At 30.3% G+C, this 19,455-nt stretch overlaps 2 protein-coding genes across 2 annotated transcripts; one reads left to right on the top strand and one right to left on the bottom strand.

Annotated features, from left to right (window-relative positions):
• Positions 1-258: 258 nt before the first annotated feature.
• Positions 259-1,093, bottom strand: LOC124831091 (uncharacterized). Its single transcript, XM_047304982.1, has 2 exons — positions 1,031-1,093; positions 259-966 (listed from the first exon to the last, which is right to left on the bottom strand). The coding sequence occupies exons 1-2, from the start codon at positions 1,091-1,093 to the stop codon at positions 259-261; spliced, it is 771 nt and encodes a 256-aa protein (XP_047160938.1).
• An 11,777-nt stretch (positions 1,094-12,870) lies between these two features.
• On the top strand, positions 12,871-19,156 carry LOC124831094 (uncharacterized). Its single transcript, XM_047304984.2, has 13 exons — positions 12,871-13,178; positions 13,624-13,735; positions 14,181-14,371; positions 16,572-16,650; positions 16,862-16,940; positions 17,091-17,134; positions 17,213-17,283; positions 17,578-17,680; positions 17,775-17,936; positions 18,051-18,224; positions 18,367-18,414; positions 18,649-18,705; positions 18,782-19,156. Exons 1-13 carry the CDS (start codon positions 12,901-12,903, stop codon positions 18,866-18,868), a joined length of 1,485 nt encoding a protein of 494 aa, XP_047160940.2. The 5' UTR covers positions 12,871-12,900; the 3' UTR covers positions 18,869-19,156.
• Positions 19,157-19,455: the final 299 nt, after the last annotated feature.

The raw sequence follows: 19,455 nt of genomic DNA, 5'->3' as shown, positions 1-19,455 counted from the left end.
ACCTCCCCACATGGGTATTGCTGATGTTGCATGCACTCCCCCTTCTTTCTCTTTCCTCGGATTAAAAACAAATTTCTTCGGAGTGGTGGCTTGAGATATAATTTTCCCACTTTTCAGTTCGATTTCGATTATTTCGCCTATGATGATGATATCAGCGAAATTGGAAGACACACTGCCAATCATATGCTCATAAAAAGGTGGTTGTAGTGTGCTTAAAAACATTGCAACCATCTCCTTGTCATATAGAGGTGGTTCAACCTACGCTGCCAGGTCTCTCCATCGTTGCGCGTATTCTTTAAAAGACTCTTCCTCTTTCTTTGGCATGTGGTGCAATTGTAACCTGTCTGGCGCGACATGCATGTTTACAAAGGCATCCGCCAAATTTGTCCAAGACCCGATATGAGAGGATTCCAGATGCGTATACCAACTCAACGCTGCTTCAGCCAAACTATCTTGAAAGAAATGGATAAGTAATTTATCGTCGTCAACGTAGGCAGCCATTTTTCGACAATACATGGTCAAATGGTTCTTAGGGCATGTGTTACCCTTGTACTTCTCGAATTTTGACACCTTAAACTTGTGTGGAATTGTCATCCCTGGGGCCAGACTCAACCTTGCGACGTCACCAAACCCGTAACTTTCAAACCCCTCTATGGCTCTTAGTCTGTCTTCTAGAATTACAAGTTTACCTTTTGTTCCTTCTACATTTGTGAGCAAAGCAGCATCTTGTGCGAAAATTATGTGGGGAAGCTTGGACGTTTCATTCGGCTTTGTCTCGGTCGTGTGGATAGGCCCCTGGCTACTAATTTGGAGTACGCTGCTGGTTGTGGGAAAAACCAAAGAAGTGTGCTCTGCCTCTGCATGATCTCCAATAGGCGGTGTGTAACCTAGTGGTAAACCATACATTGGAAATGTGAATTGTGTTCCCACAGCGTTATGTACTGGAGGGTGAGCATTATCATCTGCCTTTACAAATGAAGTCTCTCCTATAGTTTTTATGGCTTTCAAAGCCTCCCAAGATTTGACCGACCTGATCCTTTAGTTGGCTAATATCGGCCTTTACAGCTTCACGTTCTTCTTCCCAAACTTCCATAGCCTCAGAGTTCGCTCGAGTCCTATAAGGATGTCGTGGAAGTCTCGCCGTTGATTTTTATTTAACTTTATACTGTTTTTATTAATTTGAATTAGATGAAAACTAGATATGTGAAAATGCAAAAAATGATGCATGCTAAAAATAGGCGGAAATCACAAGTCCTTAATATCGTTATGATAGAAATTGAAAATGATGAAAGTTTTATAAGTTTATTCTATTTATTTATTAGACTAAATGGTTTTTATTTTGCCTTATTTGTTTATTCATTAAAGCATCAAATTTTCGTTTTTGCTTTTTATAAAAACATGCACAGTTATTGTTATGTAAAAAAAATGAAGGGAAAATGATAAAAATGTTGTTAATGCATATGATGCATGAAGATGCATGTGCCAAATCATGATTAAAAGACAACATGCTTTTATGTTTTATGCTTTTAAGGTATGTCCAATATCTTAAGGTCTAAGCATTGTATATGCAATCTCACAGGGATGGCTTCCTAAACCTAAAATAAAGGCCACCAGAGTTATGGTCCTTTTCACAGCTTTTTCACAACAGTTGAAACACAACTAGGTGTGAAATTGCTTGTCAAGAGAACAGACACTGGCTGGGGTTTTCACGATAGTCAAACAGGAAATAGTCCAGACGTGACACCGCTACACAACCCCTCTAATTCTATGTTATACTCAGATCCGGGTATAGGATCCCACTCATGATATGCAAAGTAAAAATAATAATAAAAACGAATATAAATAAATTACCAAAATAAATAAAGACAATTATATATAATAAATAAAGAGAAAATAAATAAAATAGAATAAAATAAAGAAAAATCACGTCAATTTTGCTCATTTAATTAAGAAGGCCTGATTGTCTAGCGTCCCTAGTGGAGTCGCCATCTGTCGCAATCGGGATCGCAACGGGAAGGCGAGCCGAAAAACAAAACGGGATTAGGAAATGATTTTGGGAGTCGCCACCATAATTTATTATGAAAAACTATGGAAAACCATAAAATAAGACATGGTCTACGAAAACTAGATTTTAGGTTCGGGAATCGGTTACGTGTAAGGAAGGTGTTAGCACCCTACCGCGTCTGCCCAAAGGTAGTACCTTTAGTTAAATGTATAAAGTTGACGTGGTTTTTCCAAATATTTAATTTTCCCCAAAAATAAAAATAATAAAGAAATTATTAAGAAAAAAAATATTTTTTGTTTTATGAACCCGACAAGGATTGACCTTGCTCCTACGTATACCCATTTATGATGGACAATTAGGGATCAGGTAGTTCTTTATCTAGAAAAAGGTTTGTGAGTTTGTTTAACACTATTTTGGATTATTTTGGATTTTTGAAAAGTGAACTCGATTAGGATTGACATCATTTTTTTTATTTTGAAGAAATTCTTTTATTTTGAAAATTGTTGGAAAAAAAGGAAAGAAACCAGCCACAGGTCGACGAGTTCGTATAAAATTTATTTTATGACTTATTATTATTTTTATATAGGAAAATACGTGATAAGAAATATTTTTTTATTATTTATTTTTATAAAAAATAAATATCACGTGATGCAGGAGATATAACCAATATCAAAAGAGATGAGAGAAGATATTTTTTTTGTTGAAAAAAAAAACATTATTGGTGTGTAGTAAAAAAATAATATGTTTAGAAAGACTTTCAACGAAAAGAGAAAAAGAAGGGTGAAGAGATGACATACCTTTTCAGCTTTCAATACTCCTCTAGTTCTTCTTTGATAGTTTGATAGAGTCCCTCTAGCATGAGAACTTATTTTTCTCTATACTCTCTCATACTCTTTCTATCTCTATTATTTCATAGTGTGTCTCTCTCTATTTTTCGTCCCCCTTTTTCTATGACAGAGTGTGTATTTATAGACACACATTGTAATATTATGGTTATCTTGCCTTAATTTTAAATTAAATGACAATGAACAAAATAAGAAAATAAAATGTCTTGGTTCCAAGAAAAAGAAATCAAATAATATTCAAGACATTGATTATAATTATTGTCAGAAAGTTTGTCCATTTTTAAAATCATATTTTCCTCTTTAAAAGCAACTGACGCAACAAATTATATTAATATACTATTTTAATCATTGCTTATAATTATTGGCATAATATTGATTCAAATTATTACCATATCAAACTAATATTTCAAAAATATTTTCTAGTGATGTGTCCTGCATTAAGGAAATTTATTTTATTATTTTTTTTTCTTTTTTTTTATCTTACCTACCATTAATTATTATTTTCTTATTCTCTATTTTTACTTATTCTCTTATTCTCTATTTTTATTTATTTACTTACCTGGACGAAATTTGGTATTGACAGATATTAAAAGCGTCAAACAAGTGATGTTAAGTGAATTCTATGTATTAGTAATATTTTCAAGTTTAAGAAAATTTCAAGAATTCATTTTGTTCATCATAGAAACTCATAAAATATATTAAGAATTTTTATAAAAAAATTACACAAATATTCTAACCTAAGTATGGTAAGATGATATAGTTATGGTCAATTCTTATATTTAAGATACTAAGAATTTTGGATTCAAATTTCTATGAATTTTATTCAGGACTTGTTAGACATTACACAACAGAGTGAAAGATTTTAGTAATTGAAGTCATTATGTCTTATTTATATGAAATGTTTAATATATTGCATTTACAGGTGGTATTTTGAGCATTTCGAAAGAGATCAAGTTAGATAAGCTGAAGTCATAGGGGTTGAGCTAGTGAAGACGTGAAATCAAGAGATGTTGAAGTAATCAAGACATGAGTCTTGAACTTGAAATGTCTTAGTGGAGCCCAGCTATAAATATTAGAGATTCAACAAATAAAAATCAAACCTACAATGGTAGGTACTTTAATAATTTGTAAACACAAATTTATCTTGTCTAAGATGCTTACAAGTTATGTATTTTTATTTTAAATAAAGAAAACACAAAAAAGAAAACATAAAATAGTGAACCAAATGAATTAGTTCATCAATTTTATACTCAAATTGTGTTAGTTTAACAATGTAAACTTAATTAGTAACATTCTATGTGAGAGATATATATAAAACTACATAAATATCTTCTATATATAAAGTTCAATAAAGAAGAGATTCATAACTTTTATAGTTAATGTTTCACCAACCTTTGTGTAATTCAACTTCCTTCTCACCAACATATGTGAGAAACACTTAGAAAAAGCTAGACCAAAAGGTGTGACCACATACATGTGATTGTGTTCATGTGACTATGAGAACCACACTCGTGCATAAAACTACACCACATGTTCTATGAAACATGAAGGTGGAAAACATTCTCATTTTAAAAATTGCATTAAAAATGTTTACCTACTTGAATGTGGTTGTGTCAATAATTATGTGAGAAGAATAGTTACATAGAAATTTATACCAAAGATTGGACCATATAAATATGATTGTATCATATGTAAGATGCATGTTCTTATGAGAAATTGCATTAGAATATGCTTTCAGCTTTTGGATTTATTGTAGACAAAAAATAATTTTCTTATTAATAAATTTTTTTTATATAAATGATTTAAGAGAAAGTGAAAACTTTTTTATTTGTATAACTAGAAATTTTTTACGATATCCAATTGTAATTGTACAATATTTATATGGAAAATTGAAATATATCTAGCTAAAAAGTAAACTTTTTAACTTTTATAGTTAAAATTATGTTTAATTATTCGTGAGGTCCTTATTTGGGATTGAAATCTCAAATTGGTTTCTTTCTTTGTTTCGGTTTCAATTGGGTTTTTATTATGTGAAAATTGTTTCAATTAGAGCCTACCGTTAAATATGGGTCCAACAACGTTATTGTGACGTTCCCATGGCATGGTCCTTTTGGTTTTTAAATGACATGAAATTTCTTATTTGATGTGTACGTGATTCTGACGTATCATTTTGTTTTCTTTTTAAAATAAAAGAAAGTGAATTAAACATTAATCTAAGTACTTTGTTCGAAGTAGGGATTGGAAAAAAAGAAAATTAGATTTTAGAGTTCATACAAATTGGAGAATCAATTTCAGAAATTGGAGATTCAATTTCAAAAAGTAGGGTTCAATCATATTCATAGTAGTTGACATTAACAACCCATTTTCTCTACCGTAGCAACACCACAAGCATGGAAAACAATCACTATGAGCATCCATCTCCACATAGAGAAACAAAAGAAAACCCAATCCCGAACAAAACCCACCATCTTTTTCGCAGCTTGCGAAACCCATTAACCCACCACCTCAAGAACCCTTCCTCGTGCATCCACCAAATCGAACCACCATGACTCACCTAGATCCCAACCAATCTTCTCCTTCTAAAGCAAATCCACCGAACTCAATCGCAGGTTCTTCTTACCAATTCGCACATGTAAAAAAATCCAGAAATCACAAAATTGCATTCAAAGAATCCACGAACCCTTCTTCGGCGTGAACATTATAAAACTTATTTTTAATTGCGTCATCACGAGAAGAAAACTTCAACTCATGCAATGAGTGCAAAATAGTGTCGCCATCAGCGAACAACATCCTTCTTCGCAACGCAATCAACCCTTTTACACAAACCCTAATCCGCGAATCCATGAAAACCAATCATCTTCGCCAAATAGAAATAAGTGGTCATATCATTTAAAAAACGAATATCCCATATCATTTAAAAACCAACATAATAAATATGTCATGTCCAACTAATTATATCATCGTAGAACTCAATTTAAGAACACATCAAATAGTAATAATTTTCATAAAATAAAAATGACCGAAAAAAAATATTACGTGAAATGTTAGTCGAATAATTATTCTACGTAAAGAATAAAAACAAAAATAATATTACGTGAAATGTTAGTCGAATATAAGTTTCAATCAAGAGTGTTTCTTTTTCAACTATACTGAATTTCATGAGCATTTAGAAAATTCCTCGGAAATTGTTATAACAACGTGGAAACACAGAACACACGTATCAAAAGTCGTCGTGCATGATTAATTTACTTCTAGATCATTCGTTTACCATGACCAATAAACGAGGTTGACTAAAAAAAACTTTAGAAGAATGAAAATAATTAAGTTTGTAACATATAAAATAAATATAATATTTTTCAGAATATTACTTCTTAAGAAAAATTTACAATTTCAATAATATTATGCAACTATTAATTATTTGTATGACATTAACCTTTTTTTTACCAATAACGCCCTTTAATTTTTTTAATGATTTTAATACCTTTTTTGTTGATAATAGAAATTTTTTTGTTTAATTGTAATGTAAACTGTTATTTTATACATACAATTTATAAAAAAATGAATATACTTTTCAAAAATTTAAGAAAATTGATAGAAAATCAGAAAAACTATTTAGAAGAATACAAGAAAAATTTACATGCAAGAGAATTTTCCAAGATTAAGTTATAATGTATAAACTCTCTGTATGCAAAGGGAGGGTATAAAAGTCATAAAAGACAAGTTTGAAAATGAAAAAAAAATAGTAATAAAAAATTAATTAATAAAAAGTTCATGCAATAAAAGATTATATATATATATATATATATATATATATATATATATATATATATATATATATATATTATTTGTGACAAATTTTAATTTGTGATCAATTTTTTCAAAACTAATATCGTACGTTTTCCACTGTTTCGTCAAGTGACTATTGTGTAAAAAATGTTATGTCGTAGTCGTTTGAAAAGGATTGCTAGTGACAACTAGATGTAAGACTGTCACAATTTCTAGTGGAAAAAATAAGCATATATTTTTATAACTATTTTAATGATGTTTTTCAATTAAATAATTCATATTTTAATACATAAAAATAAAATTTTTAATGCAATTTAATTTTTTAAAACTGTTTTTATAATTTTCTTAAAACTATATTATAATGTGATAGAAATTCAGTTAGTTGTTTGTTTATTTGAGATTTAATATCGTTTTAATTATATGTTTTAACCTTTTGCTATAAAAATGTTACTTTTTATACTTTTTCATTCTTAAAAGTTTATATAATTTACATAATGTTTTTTTTAATTTGCAGTATAAATATTTAAAAAAAAAGTGAGTTTGGTTATTTTTATTTTTATTTTTTATTAAAATTTTATTTAGATTAAATATGTTTTTAATATTTAAAATTTGATCCAGTATTCAAATTTAAAAATAATAGGTACAATTATTTTAATTTAATTATATCAATTTTTTTATGGGTCAAATAACGTTTCAATCTTATGTTTAGTTTTAATCTTATATTTGACACAATCCATTCAAGTTCTAATTTGTAACGTTATTTAATATGTATTGACACTACAAATGTTTTTGAAATTACCTACAAAATATTATTGATGGAAAAAAATATGTCAATAAATTTAAATTATCAACGAATTTTATTGACAGATTATAGGCGGATTTAATAGTGATATATTTTTTTTACCGACAAACTTTTCTGTCAACAAAATCGGTCAATAAAAAGAATGGAAAATTTTCTACTGTAATCCTGTCCAATTCTCGCACTCAATGTCTAAAAATAACCTTTTCTTCATCTGTGCAACACGTTACCACTAGAACCAAGGGTCTTCAGATACATGTAGATCAAACCCTTCCATCTTCATCTCCTCTTCACGCCAAAACCATCAGACCACCGAAATGACTTTTTGGTCGAGTTACCTTGTTGGTTGAGACATTACTCACACTCTCTACTGCCACATGTGTCTTATTTGCCACCAAGCTTCATTCTTTCCATCGGAGACTACTACCATAAAAGGGAGGAAAGCAAGTGTGCTTTTACCTTGTGGTAGCTCTCTACCCTTGTCTCGTTTCCTTTGTCCTAATTGCACATTCCATCATTCTCCTTGTCAAATTCCAAAAAGAGTTGTTGATTCCCTATTTGTGCTCTTTTTTCGCCTTACCCCTTACTAGTTTACCTTGTTCATCATGAAGAGTTTTTGTTTTTGAACAATAGTCGAACATTTGCTAGTGATGCCAATTCTGAGGAACATTGTGAAGAAGCATGGGTTTAAAGTAGGCATTTATGTGATTAATTTCTTGCTTGAAATTTTGGGCGCTACAAAACTTGATAAAGCGCAAGATGTTTTTATGAAATTAAGAGATAGATTTTACACCCAATTTGCAAACTTGTAGGGAGTATGGAATGAGATGATTGATGGGTGATTTAAGACAAATATTGTTGCGCATAATGTTATGCTTTAAGGGGTGTTGAAGTGTAAGAAGTCTAATGCCATCAAGTTATTTGAAATTATGAAGGCCAAAGGTCCTCACCCAATGTTCAAAGTTATACAAGACTTTTGCAAGCAGAAGATGACAAGAGAAGTGATAAAATATTTTTGTCGACTAGCCGACCTACCATACTAGTCGACTTGCAAGAATGGTCTAGTTGCCACAATGGTCGAGTTTCCAGATTGGTCGAGTTGTAGACTGGTTGAGTATTTAGACTAGACGAGCTGCCAAACTAGCCAATCTTCCAACTACCCAAGCTACTAACTAGTCGAGCTGTCATACTAGTTGAGCTTCCAGATTGGTTGAGTTGCAAGCTGTATTTAACGATAATTACTAATAATTTTTTTTTATAGAAATTTTTTTCTTTGATAATTATCGATGAATATAGTTTTCCATTGGTAAATGTTATCAACTACACTTTTACTCACGAATTTGGGTCCATTGGAAATCCATTAAAAAAAGTTGTTACCTATAGTTTTTTTACCTTTGCAATGGAGTTTGGTCATCGTTAATACCTCTTTTTTTTGTAGTGTGAGTTAAAAGGACTTTACACTAGTAAAAAAACAGCGTATAACGTCACGCGTTCAACGTTCAACCACTGAATAACCAACGTTAAAAATGAGCGGTGAAATTTTTGTAAATAAATGAAATTATTAAACGTCGTTTAGAACTGTAATTCGATGTAAAAGGATATAAAATGTCGAATGCCCTTTAAATTCGACGTCAAAAGGTTAGTGAATTAATAAAAATTTGAGCGGGAGATTGAAAATTCATTCACTTTATCTTTGTGCGCGATACCCTCTTCTCTTCTCAAACTTTTCTCGAACGAAGTTTGACGAACATCATATGTAATCTTTTTTTTCATTTGATACAAATGCATGTTAATTAACTACTTTATGTATGATTTTTGTTTGTTTTAACCGATTATTTTCGTGCTCTTGTTCTTCTGCTTTCTCTCTCACTCGTGACGAAACTTTAGTCCGATGAACCCACCTTTTGAAGGTTAGTTTTCGTTTTCGTTTTGAAGAACTTATGTGTTGAACTTGTTTATTTTTTTTTGTTGAACTTGTTTGTTGTTGTTTGATTGAACTTGTTTGTTGTTGGTTATTATTGTTTATTGTTCATACTACATTACACGTTCATAGTTCATGTTTTATAAAGTACTAAAAACTAAAATTTGTTGTTTTTATGCTTTTTAGGTTTCGTAGAGTGGTAAAAAAGGATCACAATTAATTAAAAAAAATTGATTAACGTCGAATATTAACAAGATTTGACGTTAATGTTAACATCGTATATTGAGAAAATTCGACGTCAATTTAACGTCTCCTGATATAACGTTGTTCGCGATTTCATCGTTAAAAGCCCAAAATATTCGACGTTGTACGCGATTTTTGTACTAGTGTTATATCCATTTATTTTTAAAGTTTGAAAACAAAAATGTATCAATGTTTAGGACATGATCAAATTCCAATATTGTGTCTAACTTTGTGGACAATATATTTAACCCAATTTATTTTTAGATTATACTTGTACCTACATATGTATTTACTATTATTATTTTAAATATTAAATAATTGCATTTGTATAAGAAAATAAAAATTACAAAAGAACATGTTATTATAAGAGATTCAACATAAAAAAGTATACATTAAATATTTTAAGATTGAAAGTTAAATACTGTGTAAAAATTGTAAATAATAATAAAAATTGATTATGCTTGTTCAATTCTACTAAAAAAATAGAATGAAATGAATATTTCTCAATCTGTTTTAGTTTAGGGTGTTTTCATATCATATAAGAGATTTTTGTTAAAGTTGAAAAAGAAATAATATATACAACAGTCAAATTTAGGATAAAGGTTACATTCACTAGTGCAAAAAAGACCTTTAACGTTACTCTTTAGACGTCTGCCCTCGAATATCCAACGTAAAAAATGACCGGTGGCATTTTTCGTAAATTAAACAACTATTTAAACGTCGACTATGGAGGGGCCCGATGTCCAAATACTCATATATGTCGGCTCCCCCAAATAGACAGCAAAACTAAACGAAAAGGTTAAAAAAAATAATTTTTTATTCTATTTAGACGTCTGTTATGGGAAAACCGACGTCTAAATGCGCAGCCCAAGAATTTTAAAAGTCACTTTTTGACTCCATTTACACGTCTGATCTCGCTACTCCGAGTTCTAAAGTACTTTAGATGTCTGTTATTGGGGCAACCGACATCTAAATACACCACCCAGAAATTTAAAAAGTCACTTTCTAACTCCATTTAAACGTCTGATCCCGCCACTCCGACTTCTAAAGCACTTTAGACGTCTGTTATTGGGGGAACCGACATCTAAATCCACAACCTAGAAATTTAAAAAGTCACTTTTTGACTCCATTTAGATGTCTGATCTCGCCACTCCGACTTCTAAAGCACTTTAGACGTCTGTTATTGGGGAACCGACGTCTAAATCCAAAACCCAGAAATTTAATAATTCACTTTTTGACTCCATTTAGACGTCTGATCCGCCACTCTGACTTCTAAAGCACTTTAGACATCTGTTATTTGGGGAACCGACATCTAAATACATAACCGAGAAATTGAAAAAGTCACTTTTTGACTCCATTTAGACGTCTGATCCCGCCACTCCGACTTCTAAAGAACTTTAGATGTCTGTTATTGAGGGAACTGACTTCTAAATGTCGGCATTAAAACACCGCGAATGGGAGACAACCGTTACGCGCACTCATTGTTCATCATCTTCGTCGCGTTTTCTCTCTACGGGTTACGCTTTTCAGGTTCGTTTTCTTACTTTTGCACCATTTTAAATTATATTTACTCCGATTACATCACTCTTTGATGCATTATCTTTCATTTGAACCGATTAAAATGTGTTTTCGTTGGGTTTGGTGCAGTTACTCTCATGTCCTTGGGCAGCGTTCTTTGGCGGCGATTGCTTGCGTTTTGCACTCCTTCAATTCCCTCCACTATGTTTTTAAAACCATCCAATAAAAACAATGTACAATACATTCTCTTCAACTAAAATATAAAGTTGTAAACTCGAATCACCATGAGTTAGGAGCAACTTCAGAGACGTGTGACCTGTATGGATCAGACATTTATATAGACGTCCGACCTATATAGGTTTGACGTCTACGTCTTTATAGACGTCTGACCTATATAGGTCTGACGTCTACATCTATATAGACGTCTGACCTATATAGATCTGACATCTATAGAGACGTCTGACATAAAGGGTTTAACGTCTCCATATAGACGTCGGACAGAGATCAGACGTTAAAAGCCCAAAATACCAGACGTCTAAAGTCCTTTTTGTACTAGTGATTAGTGAAAAATATTAAGTTAAACAAGTTTAAGGGTATCCAAATTCTAAAGGTACTAATACCCTTAAATATATACAATTCAATTTTTTTTATTTGTGTCCAATGTCTATTTTAAGTCTGATTTCTTTATTCACAAACCCGTTTTCAACTTACAAAAATTCTTTACTTAATATGCAACACACTAAATTGAAACTAACTAAAAAAATATTCATTTCATTATAGTTTTTTTATTGGTGATAAACTATTTTATGTCCAACCTAATGTTCAACATAAATTGACCCATTTACATTAAATCTATTCTAGTATCCACCTAAATTTATGTTGTGTATTTTTATATGACGTAAATTTATGTCTTATAATAACATTTTAATTAAGGCTGAGGTAAAAAAAAAAACTAAAAATAACTAACATAAAAAACCTTTTGCTATATTAATGTGCAGACGAAATAAACATGTATATTTTGTCCTGTCTTTATTTCTATATTAAATTTAAAAAATCAAACGTCATCCAAATGCAATTTAATAAGAAAACTTTCCATTAAAATTAAGTTGAATTTGGATATATAATGCAAGGACGAGTTTACTTAACATAATATAACTTTAGTTATTCATAAAGGAAATCTGGATGAATTTGGTAGAAATAATTCAAACCAATTAGCATAAAGATATTTATGTGCAACCCATGAAGATTCAAATCTGTTTAATAAGTTTAGTTTATTAATATCTGACATATATATGATGATTGCTTCTTTATTTTATTTTACATGCAAAATTGATATAATTCAAAAGCTATTCAACCATTGTACTTTAAAAATCATTAAAATAATTTATTTAAATAGATAATGAATCCAAATTAGCCAGTTGAGTCATCCCTAATCATCCTCATAAGAGGCACCTATTGAGAGTTAACAAAACATGAGTTAGGTCAACGGTTTTCATTCCATAGTTATTGCTTTCAATATTTTCTGCTGACTGATTCTCGTCTAGTTACCCTTGAACCATTTTTTTAATATTAAATTTCCCTTTAAATAATGATAGCAACTATCAAGGAAGAAGACATGGAATTTCCACGAACTTAATGTCTGACAATATCGACATTAATAAAGAAATAAATAATTTAATACTATTCAAATATGAGGAAGAACTATATATAAGCATCATTTAAACTCTCTTTTCCCCTTAACTTTCCTGCACATAATCCAACACTGGACAATAAAACATTCGTGATGAATGTTTATGGGCTAACCTTGACTCAAAATTGTGTTCTTATGATCATAGTGTTCGTGATATTACCCTTCCTAGGGTTGCTTTTCTGGCTAGAAAACAAGTTATCCAATAACAATTCCAGTGAGGACAATCATTTGAAAGAACACGTGCAGATCAGTGATGACAGAAACAACTACATATTCTGTGGACAAGACAGTGCACACTGTGCTTGCTCCTTCTGTGGCAGATTATGCTCTACAGTTACAACATGCTCACGCTGCAAAACTGCCATATATTGGTAATAGACCCTCAAATTTTCGTTCACCCTTTTTTGCCTTTTGGTTTTTACATTCAATCATAAAGACACTGTTACAAACATTTGTTAAATCACAAAGCCACTAGCAGAATCAGTTTTCCATCTGATACACCTCAGAAAGCTGGAGAAACCAATACAACATTTAGTAGCATTTGTTGGCAAAAGGGTTTTTGTAGCTTTTAAAGATTCAGCTGAAAATTTATAAACCATGGAATCGTTATTCAAATCCCACCGTATTGTGTTCCACTGCACTCTTTAACTCAATTATTTTTCATTTGTTTCTGTGTCTGTATATATATAATATAGATGCAGTTCAAAAGGAGACATATCTCATTTTAATACATAAAATTATTTTCCTTATATATACAGATATATAAGTTTCAATATTTTGATTGGTTTTGATGGATTTCATTGTTGATGTTATCAGCTCAAAAACATGCAATTTTAAGCACTGGAGGCTTGTCCATAGATATGAATGTGTTGAGATTGAAGGGTCAGAGGATCAGCAAGAATCACCTTCTCATGAATGTCTTATCATGGTGCTTCTCCTCAATTATTTTCAGTCCATGTTATCATTTTATGTATGTATATATATATGTTCAAGTTGACATCAATTTCCTCTTGATGCTTGCAGTATGATATAGAAATCATAATCTGAGGGGTTTTTGAAGAAAATATCAGAAGTTTTGGAGTGTATCTAAAGAAATCCTACCAAAGAAAATATTGGAAGGGAATGATTGGTTTGATTATAAAATTATAAATACGATGTCAGACTCTAATTATTTTTCTATAATTCTTAGATAACCATGTTAGAAGTACGAAGTGTGTATTCAGTTTCTCAATGACTAACTTTCATAGAAAAACCTGGTCAACCATATTCAGTGGAGTCTCTCATTCAACCATGTCAGATCTAAAAAATCTGAGATTTTTGTTAAGGAAAAATAAAGTCCTATTCTGAAGTTGATTTTAACTATATATGTGCAGGAAAAACACTCATCAAATGAAGTTGAGGAGAGAATATATGAAGGAGATGTTTACTATATTGATGGAGGAGAAAATAGTGATGAAAGATCATTGATGTGTGGAAATGGCATTGTGAATGGCAATGAAGGGTGTGCAGTGTGTGGAAATCCAAGCTCTAAAGTGTGTTCAAGATGCAAAGCCATAAAATATTGGTAAGTTTCCTATTACCTAACCCTACTCTAAAGTCAACCTAACCAAAACATCTGAAGTCAATGCTTTGTTTTCATGGGTTTTTTAAGTTAATGTTTCATTCCTCATTGAGTTTAATATATGATGCATATAATTCTTTTCTACACAAATACATATAATATTGATGCCACATTTCAATCTTATTTAATAAATGTTTTAACACCAAGTCTTAATATATATATTTTTTGCAAGTTAGTTTGAAAACTCACAAGTGTGAAGAAAGTTGTGTAAAATAATAATAAAAGAGTTTAGATAGATTACCCTATGTGTTGTTATTATAATTGGAATTTTATTTTGATAATTTACACGTTAAGTTTTTGAATTAATTAAAGAATTATATTATGGGGTGAAATTTTCAATTCTCATGATAGAACAAGTAAAAAAAGAGCAAGATATATACCTGTGATGATCTCCTAAAATAATCATGTATTCATTTTTTATTTCAATGTGACATAAATGATAAAATATTTGATTGACTTATTCTTTAATTAAAACTTACTATTACTCTATGATTTTGGAACTGCTAGTTAGAAAAGTTAATTCTTTATAATTATTTTCTGAATGATAACACAAAAATATAAAGTCAAGGGTTTTGACTAAGTTGTTAAATGAGTACAATAGTAATGTAAAAGTCAATTTTTGTTTTAAGAAGAAGTTTATTTTTCCACTTGTATTTGTTCATTTATTGTTTAATATTTGAAAACTTATAACTCATTTTTTTAACATAAAATTAGTTTATGGGTTTTCAAATCAAATTATAAATTTGTTTCCAAATTATTCTTATCTTGTTGAATTAATATTTTTTCATTTCACTGTTTATGTATAGAATTTGTGTTTACGCGTCAATTCTTAAAATTATAGTAGTGTTTATACTTAATTGAGTTGTTCATCGTCAAGATAGCTATTGAAAAAAATATGAATAAACTTAATAATGACATTTGACTCTTGCAGTATTATAGTAAACATTAGATGATATCATTTTCATAAATCTTTTTTTTATGTAACTTGGTATTAAAATTCAAGTTTTGGTAAAAAAAAAAATCGAAATGACATTTAATCATTATAAAGGATCATTTTTAAATCTAACTAATGTGACTCACAAATATGAAACCTATGAAAAAACATTCACTGTTTCTCACATCACATCGTTAATCAGTCTTAATTAAGGTAATATTACTTAAAGCAATATTCCGAAGTTTGTAAATTTGTATCGTCATTTATCATAATATAATTGTAAAGTTGACACATATTTAATTAATCATCCAAATTAGGTGAATTTCGATAATTAACTTTCATAAAAAAATCTAACCATGTCAAATTCAACAAATAAATAAATAAATAAAATCTCTGTTTATGATTAATTGCAGCATTAGACATTTTCTTTTTCTAGAAATAATGCAGAGTATTATTTCTTTTAAAAGTAGATGATGCTCCAAAACAATTGAGTCATACACAATTTACCATAGATATGAATATGAAAACGTTAAATTGAATATATTTTAAATGGAACGCTAAACAAGTTGTAACAACAATCCAAAATATATGAACAGATGTCGTCAAAGAACTTTCTTCAAAGCTTTTCATGAGTCTTTTACTTTTTAATTTATTTTTCATGTATTAGTAAAAAAAATTGCATATGAATCAACTGATTTTTTCTTTAATTTTTTTTTATCAAATTAAAATGACTTTATATTATCAAAGTATATGCTAATTATCCTTCTCTTTGGACTCTTTTTATTAAATGATGATATGTTTTAAAAATATATACTTAAACAATTCGTGTAAATAAAAAAAAATATTTTTAATACATTTGTCAGATATTATAAATATATTTTTTTTACAAAATTCATGACACGCAAGTTTTTATATAATTATTTTAGTATTCTATATATGACCTAGCTTTTGGTCAAGATGATTCAGCACTTTGCTTGGTTGAATAATGCCATCGTACAAATGATGATAGTCAACTACATAACTTCTAGAGTTCACCTGTGTGTGAAATTATCTTCAGTTTGACTTTGATTAGAAAATTCAATAAATTTATGGTACATATGATAGTCTATGGCTAGATTATTATAGGTTACTGTGTAACTTCTTTTCTCTAAAAGATTTACTGGGTTATTTTATTTACAGCTTCAACACTTTTATTGTTATCTTTTTCAGCTCAAGAACATGCCAACATTTCGATTGGAGATCAGGGCATAAGCTTCAATGTCTTGTTGAGAAGGAATATTCAAATCAGGTAGCTAGGTCAATCAAGAAAGAAATGCTAATTAATAATTATTTGATTCTCATCAAATCCTAGAACCAATTAGAAAACTGAATTTACAGATTTATATATGTTCATTATTCGAGGTAGAAACATTCCATTCCACATCTGTTAAATTATAAACATATAATTAATATCTAGGTTAAGAATGTTAAAGTATATAATTCTCTTTTTCTCTTCACAGGTTGTAAATCATGCGAATTCGTATGAAGTGGAAGATAATGTTCATTCATCTAGTCCTCTCTGCTTGGAATTTTACTCAGGTCTATCTTAGTCTTTATGAGATTTATCATATATATGTTTATTTATTTTTGTTCCATTCCAAATTTCTGTTAATTAATCTGAAAATCTTAACCAGGATCATAGCTAAGTGTGTTAATATTATGTCTTTGTTTGGTTGATATTTGCAACAGGAAACACCAGTTCCAGGGCCCTGATTCCAACTTCTTTGTGTCATGTATGATTAGCAATTGACCTTTGATGTGTGAAAAGTGAAATGATTAGTTGTGATCTCACATCTTCCATTGTAATGCAGGAAGCAACCAAGAATCCCCAGAAGGTTGAAGAACAATTGAGAAGCCTAAAAGAAGAATTGACAAAGATTAAGTACAGTTGTAGCAGTACTTATATGAAATCTCAGTTATATTATTTCCTTGAATAGAAAGAAGTTGGGGAGGAACTTCATCATTTTCTTGTCTCTTAAATTTTTGTCTTAGTTCGAAGTCTTACATTTGAATTCAACAAGGTTGTGTGGTATCTTTGAATTCTAACAAAAAATCTTCAGTCCCATTTGAGTTTAGCTTGTGTTAGTGTTAGAAATAGCACAATATGAGTAACCAAAAACATTCAATCTTCAGCATGTTGTGAAACTGATAAACAATATTTTCTGGTTTTTGTCAGAGATGAGAACAAATGGTTACGATCAGAGCGTGACGAATGGGAAGTGAGAACTAGGAATTCAATAGATAGACTTTACAGCTTCAGGAAAGAAAATGAACACCAGGTGAATATGCCATGAAAATCAAAATTTGAAGTGAGCTTGTGCAATTTGCAGTAATATTTTGATGATTTAAAAAGTTTCTGTTCTCCGTTTTCAGCTTTTTATATTGAAGCATGAAAATGAATTGATGTCAAATGCTGAGAAGCAAGCAACTCAGATGGTTAACAGTTTATCTCGAAGGGTACACTGCTTGCAAATTGCAGTGGAAAGTGGAGTTGAAGAGAGACAAAAACAAGAAGAATATATACATATGCTGCAGGTAATCTTCTGAATTGCAGCTCCTCAAATAACTAATTGTTTGAAGGAAAATTACAGTGTAATTCTAAGGTTCTTTGCTTCATGTAATTATTCAATTGCAATTGTAAATCTGCAGAACGAATGTGCTAAGGTTAAGATTGAGCTACAAGAACAAAAGAAGAGTGTCCAAAGGCTTACACTGGAGCTTGAAAAGTCTAAAGTTCACGTGAGAGTAACAGAAGACACAAGGCAGAAGTTAGTCAGTGCTTCCAGTGAAATTCCAACTATTGAATATGCTGCTGGTGCTGAGGTATTTGTTTGTGTTTGTGTTATTCTATTTGAGTTGAATTATATATATATATATATATATATATATATATATATATATATATATATATTTTCGTACTAATTTTTGCATGGATTTGGAGGTTTGAGATTTCTTGTTTATACAGGTGTCCCAGCCAATAAGTTTGAGCAGAAACCTATCCACTACAAGACAGGTAATTAGAAAAATAAAGTGAACTTGTAATGATAATAGAATTTGGTTTCTTCATATACCCCATTCATCACCTTCTTCGCACAAGAATTACTCACCACCTTTGTAACTTATTTCATGGTACTTGTACAAATTTAATATAATATATTTTGCTGATAAGAAACATTCAGAAAGTGATACTTCTGTCATGGAAAGCTTGCTGAAGAGAACTGAAGTTATTTCTAAAATGATTATGTAGGGTTGTTCGATTTGCCTAACCAATGAGAAAAACATGGCCTTTGGTTGTGGACACATGGTAAACTCAGAAAAACACTACCATTTTCCATGTTTTATTTACATGCAATGATGGTTGGTAAATGGTTCAAATGCAGACATGTTTGGAGTGTGGATCAAAAATTCGCAAGTGCCATATATGTCGAATGAAGATTACCAATCGTATTAGGTTGTTTCTTGATTAATTGAGGGAAGAGTTAGCAGGTCATTTGTGCCATTACATGTGTTTCTGCAACATCATTAAAGAGAAATGTTTTTCTTTTTCATTTCGGCTACATATGTTTTGCAGTAAGATCAAATCTTGACCATTAGATTTTACAGTGCCAGTCAAGATTATTGATCAATGAAGGTCATTTGACCATGTGTATATATTTCTTGTGTGAATATATCAAAATCTGTGGACAGTAATATTTTGTTGATATATATGAATTTTGAACAACAAGGAGATATGTTGAGCAGTGTCATCCATAAAACTTGTGTATGTTATATGTTGATAATACTATGATGTTGTCTTGAACTTTCACTACCGATCACCAAATTCATTCGTTACTATGATGTTTTTCAAAAGTGTTTTATTAACTCAATTCAAACTCATATTGTTCTGTTAACTCTATTCAAACTCATATTTCTAAATCAGTTATCATTTATCTACCTTTTTTTATTATCTCTCAATGTATAAGAATCTAAAAGAATTTCTATGGGACTGGGGCAGGACGGCAGGAAAACAATCTGGATCAAATAGGCAAACATAATAGCAATAAATACTATTAAA

The sequence above is a fragment of the Vigna umbellata genome, chromosome 9 (assembly GCF_029865625.1).
Source record: "Vigna umbellata cultivar VRB3 chromosome 9, Vumbellata_1.0, whole genome shotgun sequence".
NCBI classification, from domain to species: Eukaryota; Viridiplantae; Streptophyta; class Magnoliopsida; order Fabales; family Fabaceae; genus Vigna; species Vigna umbellata.
This window is presented reverse-complemented; position numbering and strand designations above follow the sequence as displayed.